The 18,112-nt window shown below is 60.8% G+C and overlaps 2 protein-coding genes across 5 annotated transcripts in view; one reads left to right on the forward strand and one right to left on the reverse strand.

Annotated features, from left to right (window-relative positions):
- SHISA7 (shisa family member 7) lies at nt 1-17,799 on the forward strand. 4 transcript variants are annotated; one of them, XM_042232462.1, is made up of 6 exons: nt 1-351; nt 7,034-7,764; nt 9,365-9,519; nt 10,956-11,021; nt 11,400-11,588; nt 13,257-17,799. In XM_042232462.1, the coding sequence occupies exons 2-6, from the start codon at nt 7,085-7,087 to the stop codon at nt 13,898-13,900; spliced, it is 1,734 nt and encodes a 577-aa protein (XP_042088396.1). In that variant the 5' UTR covers nt 1-351; nt 7,034-7,084; the 3' UTR covers nt 13,901-17,799. The 4 variants fall into 4 exon arrangements, with proteins under 4 accessions (XP_042088396.1, XP_042088393.1, XP_042088394.1 ...); XM_042232459.1 differs by lacking the exon at nt 1-351 and having other exon boundaries at nt 3,032-7,764; XM_042232460.1 differs by lacking the exon at nt 1-351 and having other exon boundaries at nt 3,032-7,764; nt 11,439-11,588.
- Nucleotides 1-18,112, reverse strand: part of ZNF628 (zinc finger protein 628) — a 66,489-nt gene that overhangs the window by 36,896 nt on the left and 11,481 nt on the right. The window lies entirely within an intron of this gene.

An 18,112-nucleotide genomic window follows, 5' to 3' on the forward strand; every position in this document is an offset into this window, starting at 1 on the left:
ATTCTTGGGCTGGGGGGTGTCCCGGGGGCGACCGGGGCCCGCGGGCGGCGGGGGAAGAGGGGTCCCCGGCAGGTGGGGAGGGGGTGGTGCCTCCGCTCAACTCCGAGCCGGCGGCGCAAGGCAAAGGCGAGGGCGGCCACTCACATCTGCACCGCAGCCGGCGCGCATCTGCCCGCAAAGGGACTGCCGGCCCGGGTCCCCGACACTCTGCCGGCCGCCCCTCAGGCAGCGCGCGCGCACACGCCCAGCCGGGTTGGCTCGCAGACACGCGCTCGCTCTGCCTCCCCCGGCCGGCCCCCCACGTCGCCGCCACCCCCCGACTCCCCCAGGGTCCCGCATCCGGAAAGTGAGGTGAGCGCGGCCGCACCCCGGTGCGGAGGGGGAAACTGAGGCAGGAGGGACTTGGGTACGCGGAGGAAGGAAGAGAGACAGGCATGCGGTTGAATGGATGGACGGATGGATGGGAAGGACAGATAGATTCATCTGAGTGGTCCCTACTCCCCTAAGACACAGGAGCCCGGGGATCCGCATGCGGGCTTCCAGAATTCTACAGCCCTCTTGGAAATCTGGAAGTCGGGACTCAACGAGCCCCCCAGTCAGGGCCGCTCAGCCCTTTTAGATTCTCAGGCTCCCCCACCCCCATCTCGCAATCTTTGGGGGCCCAAGAAGGCAATCCGAGTCCCCCAGGGACCCAAGCGTCAGAGCTCTCAGCCAGACCGCCCCCATTGGGGAATCAGAGCACCCCCCTCCCAACGTCCCTGGATCCCAGACCTCGCTCAGAAGGCCCGGTCCCCGGACCCCGCGTCAGAGCGCCCAGGGCCCTCTCTCCACAGGGACCTAGGAGTCCCTGCTTCCCCCTCCTCCAGGAACCCCTGGGACCGGGCGCTAGCGCCCCCGGCCCCCGCCTTCCGGATCCAAGTGTCCCCCCTCCTCACCCCCCAGCCTGAAGCCTCGCGTCTCGGAGGCCGCGCTCGCGTCGCCATGGCAACAGGAGTCTATTTTGCGCTGGGAACACACAGCTCCGGTTGCAGCGCCCCCCCACCCCGCCCCTCTAACCTGAGCCTGAGTGAGAGCGAGGGGCCCAGGAAGGGAGATGGGTGGTCCGGGGTCGGAAGGGGCACAGAGACACTCACAGGGTCAGAGATCTGTTGACAGCAAACCTGGGAAAGACACACACACAGATGGAGACACGCAGTCAGAGGTAGCGAGAGACGGGGATGTGCAGAGAAGAGACTGACGGGGCAGAGGGGAGGAGGAAATGCTGGCACGCGGAGGAGACGTGGGGGCAGAGACGGCAGGATGCAGAGATGCGCTGAGACACGTGGAGAGAGACGGGCTAAGAGAGCCCGTGACCCCGGGCACCTCCCTGCAGAGATGAGACTGGCCGGCGGGCCGAGGGAGGGGCAGTGGGCACGAGATCCCCGGAGGAGGTCAGGACAGGGAGACGCAGAGACTCCCAGTGAGAGAGAGCGGACGGGAAGGCCTAGGCACCCGGAGGGCGGCGGGGTTGCGTGGGGACCCGCCGCGTCTCTCCCTCAAACCCCGCCCCCGGGCGGCGAGCTGGAGGCGGGGCCGGGTGCCTCCACCCCTCCGCCCCCGCCGGGAGCTGGGATCCCCGCCCCCTACCTGGACCCCTGCGGCCGAGTCCGCCTCCTCTTGAACCCGGATCGCCCCTCCTACTGCCTTCTTGCCACATCCCTACCCCAAACCCGCCCTCAACTGCAGACATTCCCAGGAGGCCCGCCCGCCCTTCGCCTTCGGACCCCCGTACCCTCAGCGCCCACCTGCCCACCACTCTCCAGCTCCCTGCAGCCCGAGATCAGGCTTCTGACTTTCTCTGGGTCTCCGCCCCCTGCGGGCCTCTGTCCTTCTCGGGCTGTCTCTTTCCTTCTCTCTCGTTCTCCTTTGATCCCCAGTTCTCCGGGTCTTTTCTCCCCGTCACTGCTCGCCCTCCCAGGTCTCTGCCCTCTTCTCTTTGAATATTCTTTGAATATCTTCAGTTTCTTTGAAAGGAGGAGAATATCCCTTCTCTTCACCTCTGTTCTCTCCCTTGGTCTCTGACCCTCTCCCTGTCTCTCTCTCTCTGGGTCTCTCTCTCTCTGGGTTTCTGTCTCTCTCTCTGGGTCTCTGTCCCTCTCCCGGAGGCTCTGTTTCCCTGAGTTTCTATGTTTCTCTCTGGGTCTCCATCTCTCTCTCTCTCTGGGTCTCTGTCCCTCTCCGTCTCTCTCTCTGGGTCTCTGTCCCTCTCCCGGAGGCTCTGTTTCCCTGAGTTTCTATGTTTTTCTCTCTCTGGGTCTCTGTCTCTCTCTCTGGATGTCTCTCTCTCCCTGGGTCTCCGTCTCTCTCTCTGGGTCCCCGTCTCTCTCTCTGGGTCCCCGTCTCTCTCTCTCTGGGTCTCCGTCTCTCTCTCTCTGGGTCTCCGTCCCTCTCCCTGAGGCTCTGTTTCCCTGAGTTTCTATATTTCTCTCTCTCTGGGTCTCCATCTCTCTCTCTGGATGTCTCTCTCTCTGGGTCCCCGTCTCTCTCTCTGGGCCCCCGTCTGCCTCTCCCTGCGTCTCTGTCCCTCTCTCTGGATGTCTCTCTCTCTCCGGGTCTCGGTCTCTATCTCTGGGTCTCCATCTCTCTCTCTGGATGTCTCTCTCTCTGGGTCCCCGTCTGCCTCTCCCTGGGTCTCTGTCCCTCTCTCTGGATGTCTCTCTCTCTCCGGGTCTTGGTCTCTGTCTCTGGGTCTCCATCTCTCTTTCTGGATGTCTCTCTCTCTCTGGGTCCCCGTCTCTCTCTCTGGGTCCCCGTCTCCCTCTCCCTGGGTCTCTGTCCCTCTCCCTGAGTCTCTGTGTCTCCCTCTCTCTGGGTCGTTACCCCTCCCTCTCTCTAACCCTCTGCCCTCACCCCAAGACCCTCTCCCCGTCCTCCGGCATCCTGTTCTCACTCTCTGCTCCCAGGCATCTCACAAGGCAGTCCTTGCCCCCCCAGCCTAGCTGACAGGGTCAGGAGAGGGGTGGGGGTGCGGTGTGGGGCGCAGTGCTGGCAGGGCAGCAGGGGGAAGATGGGGTTCTCCAGGAGCACAGGGACCCTGTCTCACACTGGCTCCCCGAGCTCTGTGCCCATATCTGTTTTCTCTCAGGTCCTGGACTAGGATCCTGGGTTCTGGCCCTGAGCTGCTGGCTGTGCCCGGGGCGGGGAGGGAGAAGACGGCTTGGGGGAGGAGGAGGATCGTGCCTTCCTGCGTGTGTGTGTGTGTGTGTGTGTGTGTGTGTGTGTGTGTGTGTCGGGGAGGGGGTGCTGTCTGGGCGTGTCTGACGGAGGGTCACATGCTTGCTTCCAGACGCTCCGCCACGGGGTTTGCACTGGCCTGTGTACCCACAAGGCTGCCCGTCTGGCTGGGATACAAGCGTCCACGGTCTATGGGCGGTGGGCAGCGTGTCCAGGTGCAGCTGGCTGGGGTGGGCCTCTGGCCACACTCTGGAGCTCTGTGTGGTCCCAGGGTGTCGCTCTGGAGCTGTGTGTGGTCCCAGGGTGTCGTGGTGTCTGAGACTGTCTGACTGTTGGGTGCTGTGGGCGGGAATGCCCAGAGACGCAGGGCTGTGTGTCCACAGGGAGCTGTCCTGCATGTGTGTTGGGAGAAGGCTCGGGCGTGCTGCCAGGACGACCCTGGGTGTCCTTGCGTGCTGTGTCCTGTGTCGCTGCATACACAAGCTCTGTTGTGCATCCGTGCAGAGTTCTATGAGGCCGAGGAAGGCCGGTCCTCTGTATCCACGCATCTGGCCCAGTGTCTGCAGGGATAGGTGCTGCAGGGCAAGAGGTGGGACGCAGGGGCCCCTGCTGACACAGGGGCCACGTGTGTGTGTCGGTGTGTGTGTGTGTTGCTGGACCTGAGGGGGTGTATGCCCCGCTCCTCCTGCCCAACTCCCCGGAGCTGTCAATGACCAGGAGCTGGAATTTCCCTGGGAATGCGCCTGTGTGTGGAGTTGGAGGGGACCAGGGCGCTCTGGGCGCAGAGGGAGAAGTTCTGTGATGCAGCCCCGCCAGAGGCATGGCACAGCACAGGGACTGAGCCTGCACACTGCTAGCCCATGCGGGCAGATGGGACCAAGGCACCCCTTGGCCCTGTGCAGCCCCCCAGCATCTGGGACTTAGCAGGCAGATGGCACCCTCGCGTGTGTTTGGAAGGAGTGCCCCTTCCCACAGATGGATGCTGCCCCGCCAGCGTGCCTTGGGAAGGAGAGCCAGTCTCTCTGCCAGACACTCTTGTGCAGCGCACAACCTGCCCAACCATACGTGGCAGCCCTTGTATGAATGAAGAAGTCCACGTCGCCACGGGCACGTGTCGCTCTCAGAAGGGGTATCTTTGTAAGCATGAGGGCCTGCATTTCTCTGTGTGGGACAGGGGCATCCATGTTCAATGGGCGGTGGTGCCCTGAGTTCAAAGTCTAGCTGTGACACCATTTGAGGTATGTTGGTTGTTTTTCTGTTTCTTAACTGTAGTAAAATACATGTAACACAAAATTTAACCATCTCAAGTGTACAAGTCAATGGTATTTAATGATGTTGTGTGACTACCATCACTGTCTAGTTCCAGAACATTTTCATTACCCCCAAAGAAGGTCCTGCCCCCACTGAGCAGTCAGCTCTTCTTGCCACCTGCGCTCAGCCCCAGGCAACCACTTATCAGCTTCCGTCTGCATGGATGTGACTGTTGTGGACATTTCAGATCAACGGAATCATGGATATGTGACCTTTTGTGTCTGGCTTTTCTCTCTTAATGCCCTCGAGGTTCTTCAGGATGTAGAATCTATCAGTGCTCCGTCCCTTTTTGTGGCTGAGTATTATTCCACTGAATGGCTAGACCGCATTTTGTTTACCCATTCATCAACTGATGGGCACTTGGGTGGTCTTCCATCTGGGGCTGTTGTAAACCATGCTGCTAAGGACATTTATGTTTTCGACTCTTTGGGACTGATACCTAGGAGGAGAACTCCTGGGTCATGTGGTAACTCTAATTTTTTTTTGGCCACATCCTGCTGCATGCAGGATCTTAGTTCCCAACCAGGGACAGAACCTGTGACTCCTGCAGTGGGAGCAGAGTCTCAACCACTGGCCCATCAGTGAAGTCCCTACATGTTTAACTCTTGAGGAGCTGCCGCAGTGCTTTCCCGAGTGTGGGCCAAGGCACTTCTTAGATGACTGTGACACACCAAGTGGGGGCGTCCAGAAGGCAGTGAGCGGGGAGTGCAGGACAGGGGCCAGAGCAGAGCTGAGAGGGAAGGTTGGGGCCCCATGGAAACGCGGGTGGCGCCGCAGCCTCCCACCGCCCTCTCAGCATCCCAGTCCCCAGCAGCCTTTGATAATGCTGTGGTCCCAAGATACACGTGTGCTCAGTGGGGAGGAAGGAAGGGTAAAAATAACAGCGGACAGACGTCTATTAAACGCGTCCCCCCACCCACCCTCACTCCCACCTCCTCCCGCTGCTTTATTTCTTCATGGCCTCCTTCATAATTTCTTAGCGTTTCTTCATGATAGTGTTCAGCGTGCAGCCCATTGATGCGTGCCTGTGTGCTGGCTCTGTCTGCGTGCCAGAATGCCAGCCCCATAAAGACAGAGGCGGAACCCTGCGGTTCGCCCACCACTGCACCCCCAGCCTCAGTAAACACTGCCCCAGGAACCGCCTGCCGGCCTGCTGCTGCAAACACAGCGAGGCCAACCTGTCCGTCTGGCGCCTCTCACCCTGTGTCCCCTCCGGGGAGTGTAGTGCCTGCACTGGCCAGGCGCTGCTCGAGCCCTCTGAGTGTGCGCTCAGTTGCATCTCTCTGCGACCCCATGGACTGCAGCCCGCCAGGCTCCTCTGTCGAGGCAGTTCTCCAGGCAAGAATACTGGGGTGGGTTCGTCCTTCCAACCACCCAGTGATAGCCACCCTTACCCCCAGTTTCCAGATGGGGAAACTGAGGCACGTGAGGACTTAGGTGTGTCCAGTGCCAGGCACCTGGCACACGGTGGGGCTGGGAGATGAACCACTGCTACTCTGACTTGCCAGCCGTGCAAGGAGACACTTCAGAGCTGAAATTGTAAGATTGTGTGTGTGTGTGTGTGTGTGTGTGTGTGTGTGTGTGAGGGGTAAGGGTGGGGGGTGGGGCAGAGAGAGAAGGGAGACAGAGGCTCAAGACCCCTTGACTATCAGACCTAAATAAAGGGGAAAAAATAAGCCTTGGGAGAACTGAAGACCACAGGGATGTAAGCCAGCAGTTCTAACTGAGGGTAAATGTGCCCCCAGGGGGACACTGGGCAATGCCTGGAGGCACCCTATGTTGCCCCCATGCGGTGGGGGGTGTGAACCCTCCTGCACCCAGCAGCTGCTGCTACCCCACGTGCAGGGACAGCCGCTACAAAGTGCACTCCGCCCCCGGGCAGTAGTGTAGGGCGGTCCCTCCCCGCCGCCTCCTGATCTAAACTCAGATTCTCAACTCGGATCTCTCTCTCCTCCCGTCTACTCTCCTCTCCCTCCTCCCCGTCTCCCCTCCTCTCTCTCCTCCCCGTCTCCCCACCCCACCCCACCCCACCGTGCCCCCTTCATTGCCGCCCTCGGTCCCGCTGACGCTGACCCTGCCCGCCTCCGCCCTGGCTCGCTGGCTCCCCTCGGCCTCTGCCTCCGCCCTCTCCCTCACCTGCCTCCTCGGTTTCTTCTCCCTCCATTCCATCTCTCCTCTGGTTTTTCTCCGTCCCTCTTATTTCTTCACACCCCTGTCCACTTTCCCTCTCTTGCCTCCCCACTCATCTCTCTCTGACCCTTTCTCTGCCCGTGATCGTTGCTGTTCCCCTTCCGCGGCATCGGGACATTCTTCTGTGGCTCGCGCATCACCGACCACTGCCCCCTGGGCCTGGCCAACCCCGGGCCCATGCACGGACCCCCCTTTTCCGGGCTCCTGCTCGCCCCCTCCCCGTGCTTCTGTCTTCCCTTGGGCTGCCTTCCTCATGCTTTCCCGCCACCATCTCCACATTTCTGTACCTCTGGCGCCTTTCTTCCGTGCACCGTTCCAGCCTCGGTTCTCCCCCCAGCCTGGCTGCCCCGGCCGTGCTCCTGCGCGCCCCATGCCGGCCCTCCTGCTCCTCGGGACCCTCCTGTTCCTGGCCTCGACTACCGGCCAGGCTGGGGCGCGTCCGTCCAACGCCACGAGCGCCGAGCCCCCGGGTCCGCTGCCCGCCCTGCTGGCGCACCTGCGGCGCCTGACCGGGGCGCTGACGGGCGGCGGGGGTGCAGCGGGCGCGGGGGCCAACGGCACCAGAGCCAGCACCCCGAGCTCGGCGGGCGCGGCTGCACGCGCGCCCCCTCCGGCCGAGCTGTGCCACGGCTACTACGACGTCATGGGCCAGTACGACGCCACCTTCAACTGCAGCACCGGCTCCTACCGCTTCTGCTGCGGCACCTGCCACTACCGCTTCTGCTGCGAACACCGCCACATGCGCCTGGCGCAGGCCTCCTGCTCCAACTACGACACGCCGCGCTGGGCCACCACGCCGCCGCCGCTGGCCGGGGGCGCCGGGGGCGCCGGGGGTGCGGGCGGGGGGCCTGGGCCCGGCCAGGCCGGCTGGCTGGAAGGGGGCCGGGCGGGGGGCGCTGGGGGGCGTGGGGGCGAGGGCCCAGGGGGCAGCACGGCCTACGTGGTGTGCGGGGTCATCAGCTTCGCCCTGGCCGTGGGCGTCGGCGCCAAAGTGGCCTTCAGCAAGGCGTCCCGTGCGCCCAGGGCGCCCAGGGAGATCAACGTGCCCAGGTGTGTGCACTCTGGGGCCGGGGGGCGGGGGGGGGCTGGGGGCTGGACTTGGGCGGCGGGGGCGGGGCCAGATGGAGTGAGGGGGGTGGGCCCGCATGGCCAGAGGCTGAGGCAGCGGAAGCCTTGAGGAGACGGGCGGGTCTGAGAATACAGGTGACTGGAGTGACAGGCTAGGGAGGGACGAGGTTGGCTCAGGCCTTCATTCAGCAAATATTTCTTGAGCGCTTTCTGTGAGCCAGGAGCTGGGGCACAGCGGTGAACAAGACAAAATCCCTGCACTGACGAGTGAACCTGGCTTCTAATCCCAGGTCAGCTGCCTGCGGGCTGTGTGGCCCAGGGAAAGTTGCTTAACCTCTCTGTGCCTGTTCCCTGTGTCTGTACAGTGGGGCTAATCATTGTTCCCCACCCATTCCGACAGCAATGAAGATTAACTGGGTTGATTCATGTCCAGTCCTGGCACATGGTAAGCCTTCAATAAATGCTGGCTACCGTTATCATTAAGATAGTAAGCAAGCAGTGTTAGTTGCTCAGACGTGTCCAACTTTGGGACCCCATGGACCATAGCCCACCAGGTTCCTCGGTCCATGGGATTCTCCAGGCAAGAATACCGGAGTGGGTTGCCATTTCCTTCTCCAGGGGGTCTTCCCCACCCAGGGATCGAGTCTGGTCTCCTGCACTGCAGGCAGACTCTCTGCCCTCCGAGCCACCAGGGAAGCCCTGCACTTGGGCAGTATGCTTTCAGATGCTAATGACTGCTGCGAAGAAACGCAGTGTGACGTGCTGTGAGTGGGAGGGGAGGTGCTGTTTTACATGAAGGGGTCAGGAAAGACCTCTCTGAGCAGAGACCTGGAGGACAAGAGAGAACCAAGCAGGTATCTATGGAAAGGGCACTCCAGGCAGAGGAGTCCGTAAGCGCAAAGGCCCTGGGGTGGCGTGTTGGAAGGACTGTGAAGAGGCCCACGACACTGGAGCGCAGTGGGTGAGGAGGGGGTGGACAGAAACAGGCGGAGGTGGGTTCACCCTAAGTGCGTGGGGGGGGGGGGGGCACTGGAGTGTCCTGAGCTCCGTGTGCGGCCACCTGAGCCCTGGGCTGTGCATGTGAACTTAGCCGCAAGGAACAAGGGCAGAAACGGGCAGGGCAGGGGGGTCCATGGCGAGAAGCAGGCTGCTAGCCGCAGAGGTGGCGACAAATGGTTGGGATATATTTTGGAGAGCGAATCCAGGGAATTACTAAGGGCCATGGAGGAAAGACAGAGAAGAGTCTAGGGTGAATCTAAGGTTTTAGCGCCGTGGGGACGGCAGCAAAAGAAACAGGGGTAAGGTCCCAGGTTCGGGGTGGCGCAGAGCCACAGAGAGGACGCTGTGGAAGGGACCACACAAGGGGTAGGGTCCAGATGAATTGGGAAAGTGAGTCGGAGGGACCCTGAGGCAGGCGGAGCTCAGACTGACGCTAGCAAGGGGCGTGGCCAAAGGCGAGAAGTCGAGCCGAACTAAGACACCCGCAAAGGTGAGAAGGGGAGGAGAAAGAGGCCTGCGCCCTCCCTCTCTCCATCCCTACCCGCAGCCCCCAGGCCACTGACCATCCCTCTGCCCCTTCCAGGGCTCTGGTGGACATTCTGAGACATCAGGCGGGGCCCGGGGCCCGCCCGGACCGGGCACGAAGCAGCTCCCTTACCCCAGGGGTCGGAGGCCCAGACAGCATGCCGCCGAGGACGCCCAAGAACCTCTACAACCCGGTGAAGCCGTCCAATCTCGGTGAGCAGAGGCGGGGCTGAGGAGGCCCTCGGCCCCGCCCCATCATGTGGCCCCGCCTCCCACCGCCCCGGAATCTGCCTTCCCCGCACAGTCCGGGCTGAGCCCTGTTCCGGACACTGCTCCGGACGCTGCAGTGAGTCCGCCCCCCTCCCTGCCCTTCCGTGGGCACCCTAGGTGGGTACCGTGGGCGCGTCGACGGTTTCTCAAGCCACTGCGCTTGAGAAACTCATGTCAGACCACCCAGCAGCTGGTGACACACAAGGACGCAGGTAGCCATTGAGTTAGAATGTCTGGAGCTAGACGCCTGGTTAGAATCCTAGTTCTACCACTGTGGCCTGGGGCGACCGGCTTCAGTTCTCTGGGCCTCAGTTTCCTCATCCATAAAATGAGCATCAGAGGAGGGGTCGCCTCACATCACCGCTCTTCTTACGGGGCGTGGCCAGAGCGTCGGCAGAGAGGTCCAGGCGGCTGGAGAGGGTCAGAGGGTCTCGTCTGGGGAGGCAGAGGAGGCGCCCTCAGAAAGAGATTTCGGGGCAGTGGCCAGGGGACGGAGGGGAGTTTCTTGGGCAGGGGGAGCTCAGCTTGTGAGGCGCCCAGAGCTGAGTCTGGGGAGAGGGTGGGCAGGCACCGGGCTGAGCTGAGTAGCTCTGTGTCCTGAGGGCAATGGCAAGCCAGGGAGGAGTTTAGAGCAGGAGAGGAGCAGAGTGCCGAGTGGGCAGGACTATGTCTCTGGGACCCTTATGCAGGGAATGAAATGAGAGGAGGAAGGCTCCGCAGGAGGCTGGGAGGCGGGTCCAGGCAGTAAAGTATGCGGATTGATCTGAGGTCAGGAACGCAGGAGAAAAGAGGGCTTTGAATACTAGCGATGAAGAAGAGACATTTGACCTGGATCTGGAGGGATGAGCAGGAAGGAGGTCTTCAGGCAAAGAAGGGGAGGAAGGGGTTCAACGCGCGGAAAACAGCGGAACAGCACGTGCAGAGGCCCTGTGGCAGAGCTGAGCTGGCCCGCTGGGCATCAGAGGGGAGCAGGGCTTGAGGGGAGGGTGAGAGATGAGGCTGAGGGCAGGTCGGAAGGCCTCAGAGGCCGCCCCCAGCTTAGACTATGTCCCATCGGTGATGGTGAGACCGGCGGAGGGTTTCGTGCAGCAGAGGGGTGTGTGTGTGTGTGTGTGTGTGTGTGTGTGTGTGTGTCTGTGTGTGCGTGTGTGTGTGTGTGTCTGTGTGTGTGTGTGTGTGTGTGTGTAGCGCCGTGGCAGGGCTGGTCTTGGAGCTGGGCGGAAGGCTGGTGTGACGATCCAGGAGGGAGAAGGAAGTCAGGGCAGAGACTGCAGAGCTGGGGACCAGGAAGGCGCGAGCAGGAAGCCCTGCGCACGCACCAGGACGGGGTGCCCGCTGGCCGCCGGCAACGGCAGTGACGCCCCTCTTGGTCCCCACAGATAACCTGCACCACAACTACCTGCACCTCAGCGTCAGCAGCCCCAAACACCGCGCTGCCACTCTGGGTATGCACCCGGGCGGCAGGGCTCCTTCCCTCCCCACCTGGCACTAAGTCGGAGCCAGGCGCCCCGGTAGGACGGGGGATGCCATGGGAGCCTGTCCTCACGGACCAGCCGGATAACCCCGAAGCGGTCCGCGGGAAGCGGCCTGCAGTGCGCCCTCCTGCCTGGGGTGGGGCACACAGGATGCGCCGGCTGCGCCTCCTGCTCCTTCCCCAGCAAGGAGCCCCCGAGGGGGCGTGGTGGGGTGAGCACAGGGAGCTTGGCCTGCTGCAGCTTTGAGGGCTGGAACCCCAGGCTGCTGAAGTTCCAAGGGGGCGGGGGCGGGACCGCGGGGTCCGAGGGAGCAGGGCCGGACTGACCACGGCCGTGCCTCTGCCCCAGACTGGCCTGGACTGACCCCGGCCGTGCCCCCTGCCCCAGACTGGCGGGCCGTCCCGCCGCCCAGCCCCTCCTTGCGCTACTCCACGCTGTCCTGCTCGCGGTCCTTCCACAACCTCTCACATCTTCCCCCGTCCTACGAGGCTGCCGTGAAATCGGAGCTCAACCGCTACTCCTCTCTCAAGAGGCTCGGTGAGTCCCGGGAGGGAGGCTGCTTGGGTGGCGGGGCAGGGGCAGGGCCTGGGTTCAGGACCCTGGACAGTGGCTCGAGCGTTTGCTCAAGCTCTCGATTACCCGTTTAGGGTTCTTTTTTTTTCTCCAAGGGCTTCCAGAAAGACCCAAGGTCATTCTGCATCGCAATTAACCACTTAGGGTGCTTCATAAATGCAAATCCATGGTCCTCTCCACAAGATCTATTGCATTCATCAGGACTTGTATTTGCAATTAATAGAAACACAATTTAAAGGGAAAAAAAAAGGTAACTATGCTGAAACACAACTTAGAAAAGAAAGGCAATTACGCTGGCTTGATAAGGCAAATTCTGTGTGCCACAAACTTCAGGTGTGGCTGAACCCAGGTGCTCAAGAGCTGGCACCAAGATTCTATCTCTCTCAGCTCTGCTGAACAGTGGGCTGGCTTCGTTTTCAGACAGAATCTCCCCCTGTGATGGCAAAGACTGCCCTGAGAATCTTCAGGGCAGTTCTTACCAGAAGAGTGTCTCCAAGTGATTGCAGCAAAATTCCCAAACCTGAACCCCACTGGCCAAGAAAGGGTCAGGAGCTTGTCCCAGATCCAGTCACCGTGACTCTTGATTGGACATTCCTGGTCGTGGAGGAGGCGCCACACATTTTAAACAGATTCATGATCAGAAAGGGTTTTTATACTGTGTCTCATGAAACCCACATACACTGGCAATTTTTAAATTACAGCGAAGTTTTGAAACTTGCTATTGTGGACATTTTCAAAGAGGTTCAAGAGCAGAGAAATGACAAAATGAACCCCTAGGTTCCTATCACCCAGCGTTAACATTTTCTTGCTCCCTCCTTCCCCCACCCCATCTTTTGGTGGATTATTTCAAAACAAATCCCAGACACTATGTCACTTCAACCACTGATATTTCAATAACACACACAGCTGAAACAAAAATTGTATGCACAGCACTCACCCTTATTCTCTCGATGGGCTTCCCTGGGGGCTCAGGCAGTAAAGTGTCTGCCTGCAGTGCAGGAGACCCGGGTTCAACCCCTGGGTTGGGAAGATCCCCTGGAGAAGGAAATGGCAACCCATTTCCAGTACTCTTGCCTGGAAAATCCCATGGACTGAGGAGCCTGGTGGGCCACAGTCCATGAGGTCGCAAAGAGTCGGACATGACTGAGCGACTTCACTTTCTTTCACTTTTTTCTTATTGTGGGAAACTTTCTAATAATTTTCTATCCTATTTCATTTTGTAAAATACTGTCTCTACCCACAACATTGACTTTACAATCCATGAATGGGTCGAATCGAAAAACACTTTCTACAGTATGAAAGAGAAGGAAGTTTCCTCAAAAAGCAAGAGCTAGGTTCTACGCCCAAAAGAAAGGATATTCCCAAGCGATTTAAAAAACAATCCCCCTCCTCATCTACCGCGCCAGGACCACAAGCTGGGCCTGGGAACATGCATTCTTCTAGCTTGACTGCTCCCACTGGTTAAAACCGTGCCCCTGCCCAGGCTAATGCCCAGGAAGTTCCAGTGATGTCTGGAGCTCCCTGGGGGTGGGAGCCCAGTGCAAGGAGAGGCAGAGGGATGGCCCAGGGAGGCAGGCAGCTTCTGGGCCGGCTAGGGGCCCAGCTCTATGGTTTCCCCCGCTTCTCCCGCAGCCGAGAAGGACCTGGACGAGGCCTACCTGAAGCGCCGGCACCTGGCGGAGGTGCCCCGCGGGACGCTGCCCCTGCATGCGCTGCGGCGACCCGGCACGGGGGGCGGCTACCGCATGGAAGGCTGGGGCGGCCCCGAGGAGCTGGGCCTGGCCCCCGCGCCCCACCCTCGGCGCGTCATGTCCCAGGAGCACCTGCTGGGCGACGGGGGCCGGTCGCGCTACGAGTTCACGCTGCCGCGCGCGCGCCTCGTGTCCCAGGAGCATCTGCTTCTGTCGTCGCCTGAGGCTCTGCGCCAGAGCCGCGAGCGCCTCCTGTCGCCCCCGCGCAGCCCCGCGCTGCCCCCCGAGCCCACTGCGCGCACCAGCCTGGCCGCCTCCCACTCCAACCTGTTGCTGGGGCCCGGGGGCCCCCCCACGCCGCTGCATGGCCTGCCGCCGCCACCCGGCCTGCACGCGCACCACCACCACGCCCTGCACGGCTCGCCGCAGCCAGCTTGGATGTCAGACGCCGGTGGGGGTGGGGGCACGCTGGCCCGCAGGCCGCCCTTCCAGCGCCAGGGCACGCTGGAGCAGCTGCAGTTCATCCCCGGCCATCACCTGCCCCAACACCTCCGCACGGCCAGCAAGAACGAGGTGACTGTCTGAGTGTCCGAGGCCGGGCTGGGGGCTGGGGCGCTGTGGCCTGCGGCCCCCATCCCAGCCTGCACCCCCTGCCACACCCGGCTGGCGGGCCTGGAATCCAGACCTGCGGGGGCCAGGAGGGCTACCTCCAAGGACATGGCTTTGGACGAAACACTCACGAAAGAAAAAGTTTCCTTCTGCAATGTCGTGGCAGATAAGATCCTCATCCTGACACAGTCTGAAGCAGGGCCTCCTTCCCATGACGTCATCACAGAGGAAGGGGCCTGTATGTGAGGTCATCGGTAGCAAAAAACGTCTGTGTTCATCACAGGGACAAACCCTGCTTCCCATGAGGTCATCGCAGAGGAACAGGCCCACTACAGTCATCGCTGGAGGCCATGTCTGCTCCACAGTGTCATCACGAAGACCTCCCTCCAGTGACGTCGTAAGAGGAGCAATGCCTTGTCCCATGACATCGTCCCGAGAGACAAGGAGCCCTCCTGTGACGTCACTACACAGATAAGTCTCACCCTCTGATGTTGTCTCTGGCACCAAAGGCCTCTGTGGACCTCATCGTCACCAGGAAAATATTTTCTTCCAAAGAAGATGCCTCTGTCTATGAAGCCGTGCCTGCGGACAAAGCCATCTTCCCGGGACGCGCCACAGGGAAAAAAGCCTCACATCCTCACGAGACACAAGGCCTCCTTTCTAGGACGTCGCCACGGGGGCTCTGCTTCCTTCCTGTGACACCATCGCCAGAGGAGCTGGCTTGCCCTGTGATGTCATCCCCGAAGACGGGCAGCCCGCTCGGGACTTCTCCGGGGTGAGGCCCTTCTGCACCACAGCACCAGACTCTGCCTGCGCAGAGATTATGTCCCCGTGAGACACGTCCACTGCGATGGCCCAGCATCCACAAGGTGGGCCGCCCAGAGCCCACGACTAACCTGGGGGCTGCCAAGGAAGGGACCGGTCCTGAGATGCTACCCCGGGTGTCATTGCTGGGGCGGCTTCCCTGTGGGGAAGCTGCGGCCAGAGGTGACAGCCCGCCCCTGGGGCCCCGGAGCTGTGACGTCACCACCGGAGACACTGCCTGCTCTGGAAGGCCATTCCTTGTGATGGTGTCACCAGAGTTTATGCCTTGTCCCACCATGACTTAGCTTGGTTGCTCTCTCCCCTGACCCCAGGGACAAGCCCTGTGCTATTTCCACCAGACCCTCCCCTCAAGCGAGGCTGCGCCAGGGGTCCTCCCCCCGTGCAGGGATGTCACCTCCTGGTGACTCCTGGAGGACAGCACGCACTCCCAGACTGGCTTCTGCTCCCGAGGAGGCCACTCCACTGCTCCTGGAGTCCTGGGGACTCAGGCGGCCCCACATCTCTCTGCCACAACTACAGACATCATCAACTCTGCAAAGTCCTGGCCTCCTGTTGGGGTGGGGAGTGGGGTGTGCCTGCTATTGACAAGACTTCCACCACTCATGGCCGCATTGCACCTGGGGTCCCGTGGTAACCATGCCTGATGATGACGTCATTTCCCAGGGTTCCCTGTGATCTACGGCGTGTTCATCTCCCAGGATCCACCACAGCGAGGGTCTCGTTCTCATCCAAGATTCATCATAACTATAGTGTCACCTTCTAAGGTAGCCGAGAGCCAGTGGCGTCACCATCTTCCATGATTCTCCACCAACACGGTGTCATCATCTCCCAGGATTCATCACAGCTGATGATGTCATCATCCCCCAGAATCCACCATGACCAGTGATGTCATCACCTTCCAGAACCCAGTATGGCTGATGGTGACATCTTCTACCAGGATCCACTAGGACTGATGATGCCCCAGTTTCCCACAGACCCTCACAACTGTGCTGTCATCACCTCCCAGGATCTGATTCAGCCACGATGCCACCAGCCCCCAGCATCCATGAGAGTTGATGGTGTCCTGGGACCCATGACATCCAACATCATCCTCTCCCGGGATCCACTTCAACCTTGGTACCGTCATCAACTGGGATACACCATGACTGTGACATCATCATCTCCCAGGATCCCAGACACCCAATTATGTCCTTCATCAGGATCCAAGTCAACCGTGTATCATCACCTTCCAAGACCCATCCCCTTGGGAGCCAAGTGCTATGACAGCTGTATTTCAATTGTCTTGTGGGGTCACCTACAGTCGTTCCCTTTAGAGGAACCAGCACAATATGTGTTCTCTCCCCCCTCCCTCAAAAAGAGTGTGGGGTGGGGCTCCCTCTGATGACATCATCCTACCCAGCCCTTCTTGGTGATGTCACCGCCTTGCTCCTGACTCAGGCTGATGCCTGCCTCAACCTGACCAGAGACTTGGCCTTGGCCAGTGCCCCCTCACCCCTGGCAGTCCCTCCGGATTACTGCCCTTCACCCAACCATCTGACCGGTGACAGGGTCAACACAGAGACCTCTTACCATCCCCAGAGGGGGGCCTTCCAGTTCTTGGGTGATGTCACAGCCCCAGTCCCGTCCCTGGCACCGGAGCCGCACCCAGTGCCGCATGCCATTGGCTTGGGCCAAACTCTCCCTGGAGACGCCCAGGGCCGGGCCAACAGCTGCCGACCTGCCCGGGGCCTTCAGTGGTGTCTGCTGCTGCCTGGCCCCAGAAGGGCACATCTGGAGCACGGCGGCCACCGCCCCTGCCAGCCGCGGGGCAGGGTGTGCTCTGCATCTCCCCGGGATGGCAGAGGAGCACCACTCCCTCCCCTTGCCCCCTCACCCTCTGGGGAGTCCCCAACACCCAACGCACAATTTGCCCAAATTCTCTTTGTACATAGCCATGTTGGGGGGCGGCCATTCCCCCACTCTTAAAGGGCTACACGCCCCCTCTCCCAGCCCCGAGGGCCAGGTCGGGGGGCCTCTTCTCCCTCCTCTGGGCCGCCCCCCTTCCTCTCCTCTCCCCACAAATAACGGCACCTCAGCTCATCCCTTATTGTCAGGAGCCTGGGGCAGAAACTTGGCCCTCGACTCCCACCGTGGTCCCCTGGAGGAGGAAACGGCAACCCCCTCCAGTACTCTTGCCTGGGAAACCCCATGGACAGAGGAGCCTGGAGGGCAGCACTCATGGGGTCTAAAGAGTTGGACACGCCTGAGCAACTGAGCACGCACAGCACAGCTCCCACCACATTGAGGACACTGAGGGGCCAGCCCCAGGCTACCAGGGCCCCAGCGCCAGTTTTTCAGCCCCCTGCTTGCAGCTGCTCCGCTGGGCTCCTCCAATCCCTGCAAGGGCCTCAACACGCCCAGGGTCCCTAGGGCAGACTGTGACTTCCCCCAAAAGGAGCCAGCTTGAGCACCTGCCCTGCCAGAGCCCCTCCCCTCCACTCACCACCCCCAGGGAGCACTCAGCCTTCTCCAGCCCCCACATCTGCAGGGTTTGGGGCCTCTCATCTTTTCTATGCCCCCTCCCCTTCCACTCGCTCTTTCCTGGCCTGGATTCCAGGCATCTCACCCCCCGCCACCCACCACACATCACTCACTCGACACAGGCTGCCCGACCCTGGGGCCTTGACCTCTTATCTCAAATAAGCCATAGTGGGGAGAGGTCTCGAGGTGGGTGAGGAAGTGGGCATGTCCTGCCAGACTCCCTTGATGCTTCCAGAGCTGAGACCTCGCCGTCTGTCTCCCCCCTGCCCTGCCGCCTTCTACACCATACAGGCTTGTGTGCGCACGTGTGCGCGCGCACACACACAACCATTCCAGTGAGGGGGCAGTGGAGGGCGGTATGGAGAGAAGATGATCCATTCTGGACCAGAAGACCTGCAGCTCTGCCTGCTTCCTTACCCCTCCCCACCCTGCTCCTCCACCCAACACCAGGCTCGCCCCAGCTCCTTACTGAGGACAGCCAGCCAAGCTGCACTGGGTATTTTTGTTTTTTAATAAACACGTTTTCCTGATCCCCGGCCTCAGGTTTACTGTGGAAAGGATGGGGTTCCACCTCCGCGTCTGCAGGTCACTGGGGAGTCCTCGCTGTGGCCGAGGCAGGGTGAGCATCTGCGTGTCTTTGCAGATGGGTGGTGAGGAGTCAGGCTGCCCTGCCAGATGCTTTTAAATCCTTCATTTCTTCCTACATGTCTTGACTCTAAGCATTTAAGCATTTGTTTGCAGATTCTATTTGTTTGCACCTCCTTACATCAATTTTTTTGACTGAATATCATTAAAGTGTGTGTGTTGGGGGAGCTGTTAGTTTCCTTAGGCTGTGGTAACAGT

This window comes from Ovis aries, chromosome 14 (assembly GCF_016772045.2).
Source record: "Ovis aries strain OAR_USU_Benz2616 breed Rambouillet chromosome 14, ARS-UI_Ramb_v3.0, whole genome shotgun sequence".
Lineage (NCBI taxonomy): Eukaryota > Metazoa > Chordata > Mammalia > Artiodactyla > Bovidae > Ovis > Ovis aries.

What these genes read in the sequence shown, in the direction of transcription:
- SHISA7 (XM_042232459.1), top strand. Translation starts at nt 6,968, where the DNA reads ATGCTTTCCCGCCACCATCTCCACATTTCTGTACCTCTGGCGCCTTTC. An exon ending in AGGGAGATCAACGTGCCCAG is followed by an intron (nt 7,765 to 9,364) that starts GTGTGTGCACTC and finishes TGCCCCTTCCAG; the next exon opens with GGCTCTGGTGGACATTCTGA. An exon ending in CTCCTCTCTCAAGAGGCTCG is followed by an intron (nt 11,589 to 13,256) that starts GTGAGTCCCGGG and finishes CTTCTCCCGCAG; the next exon opens with CCGAGAAGGACCTGGACGAG.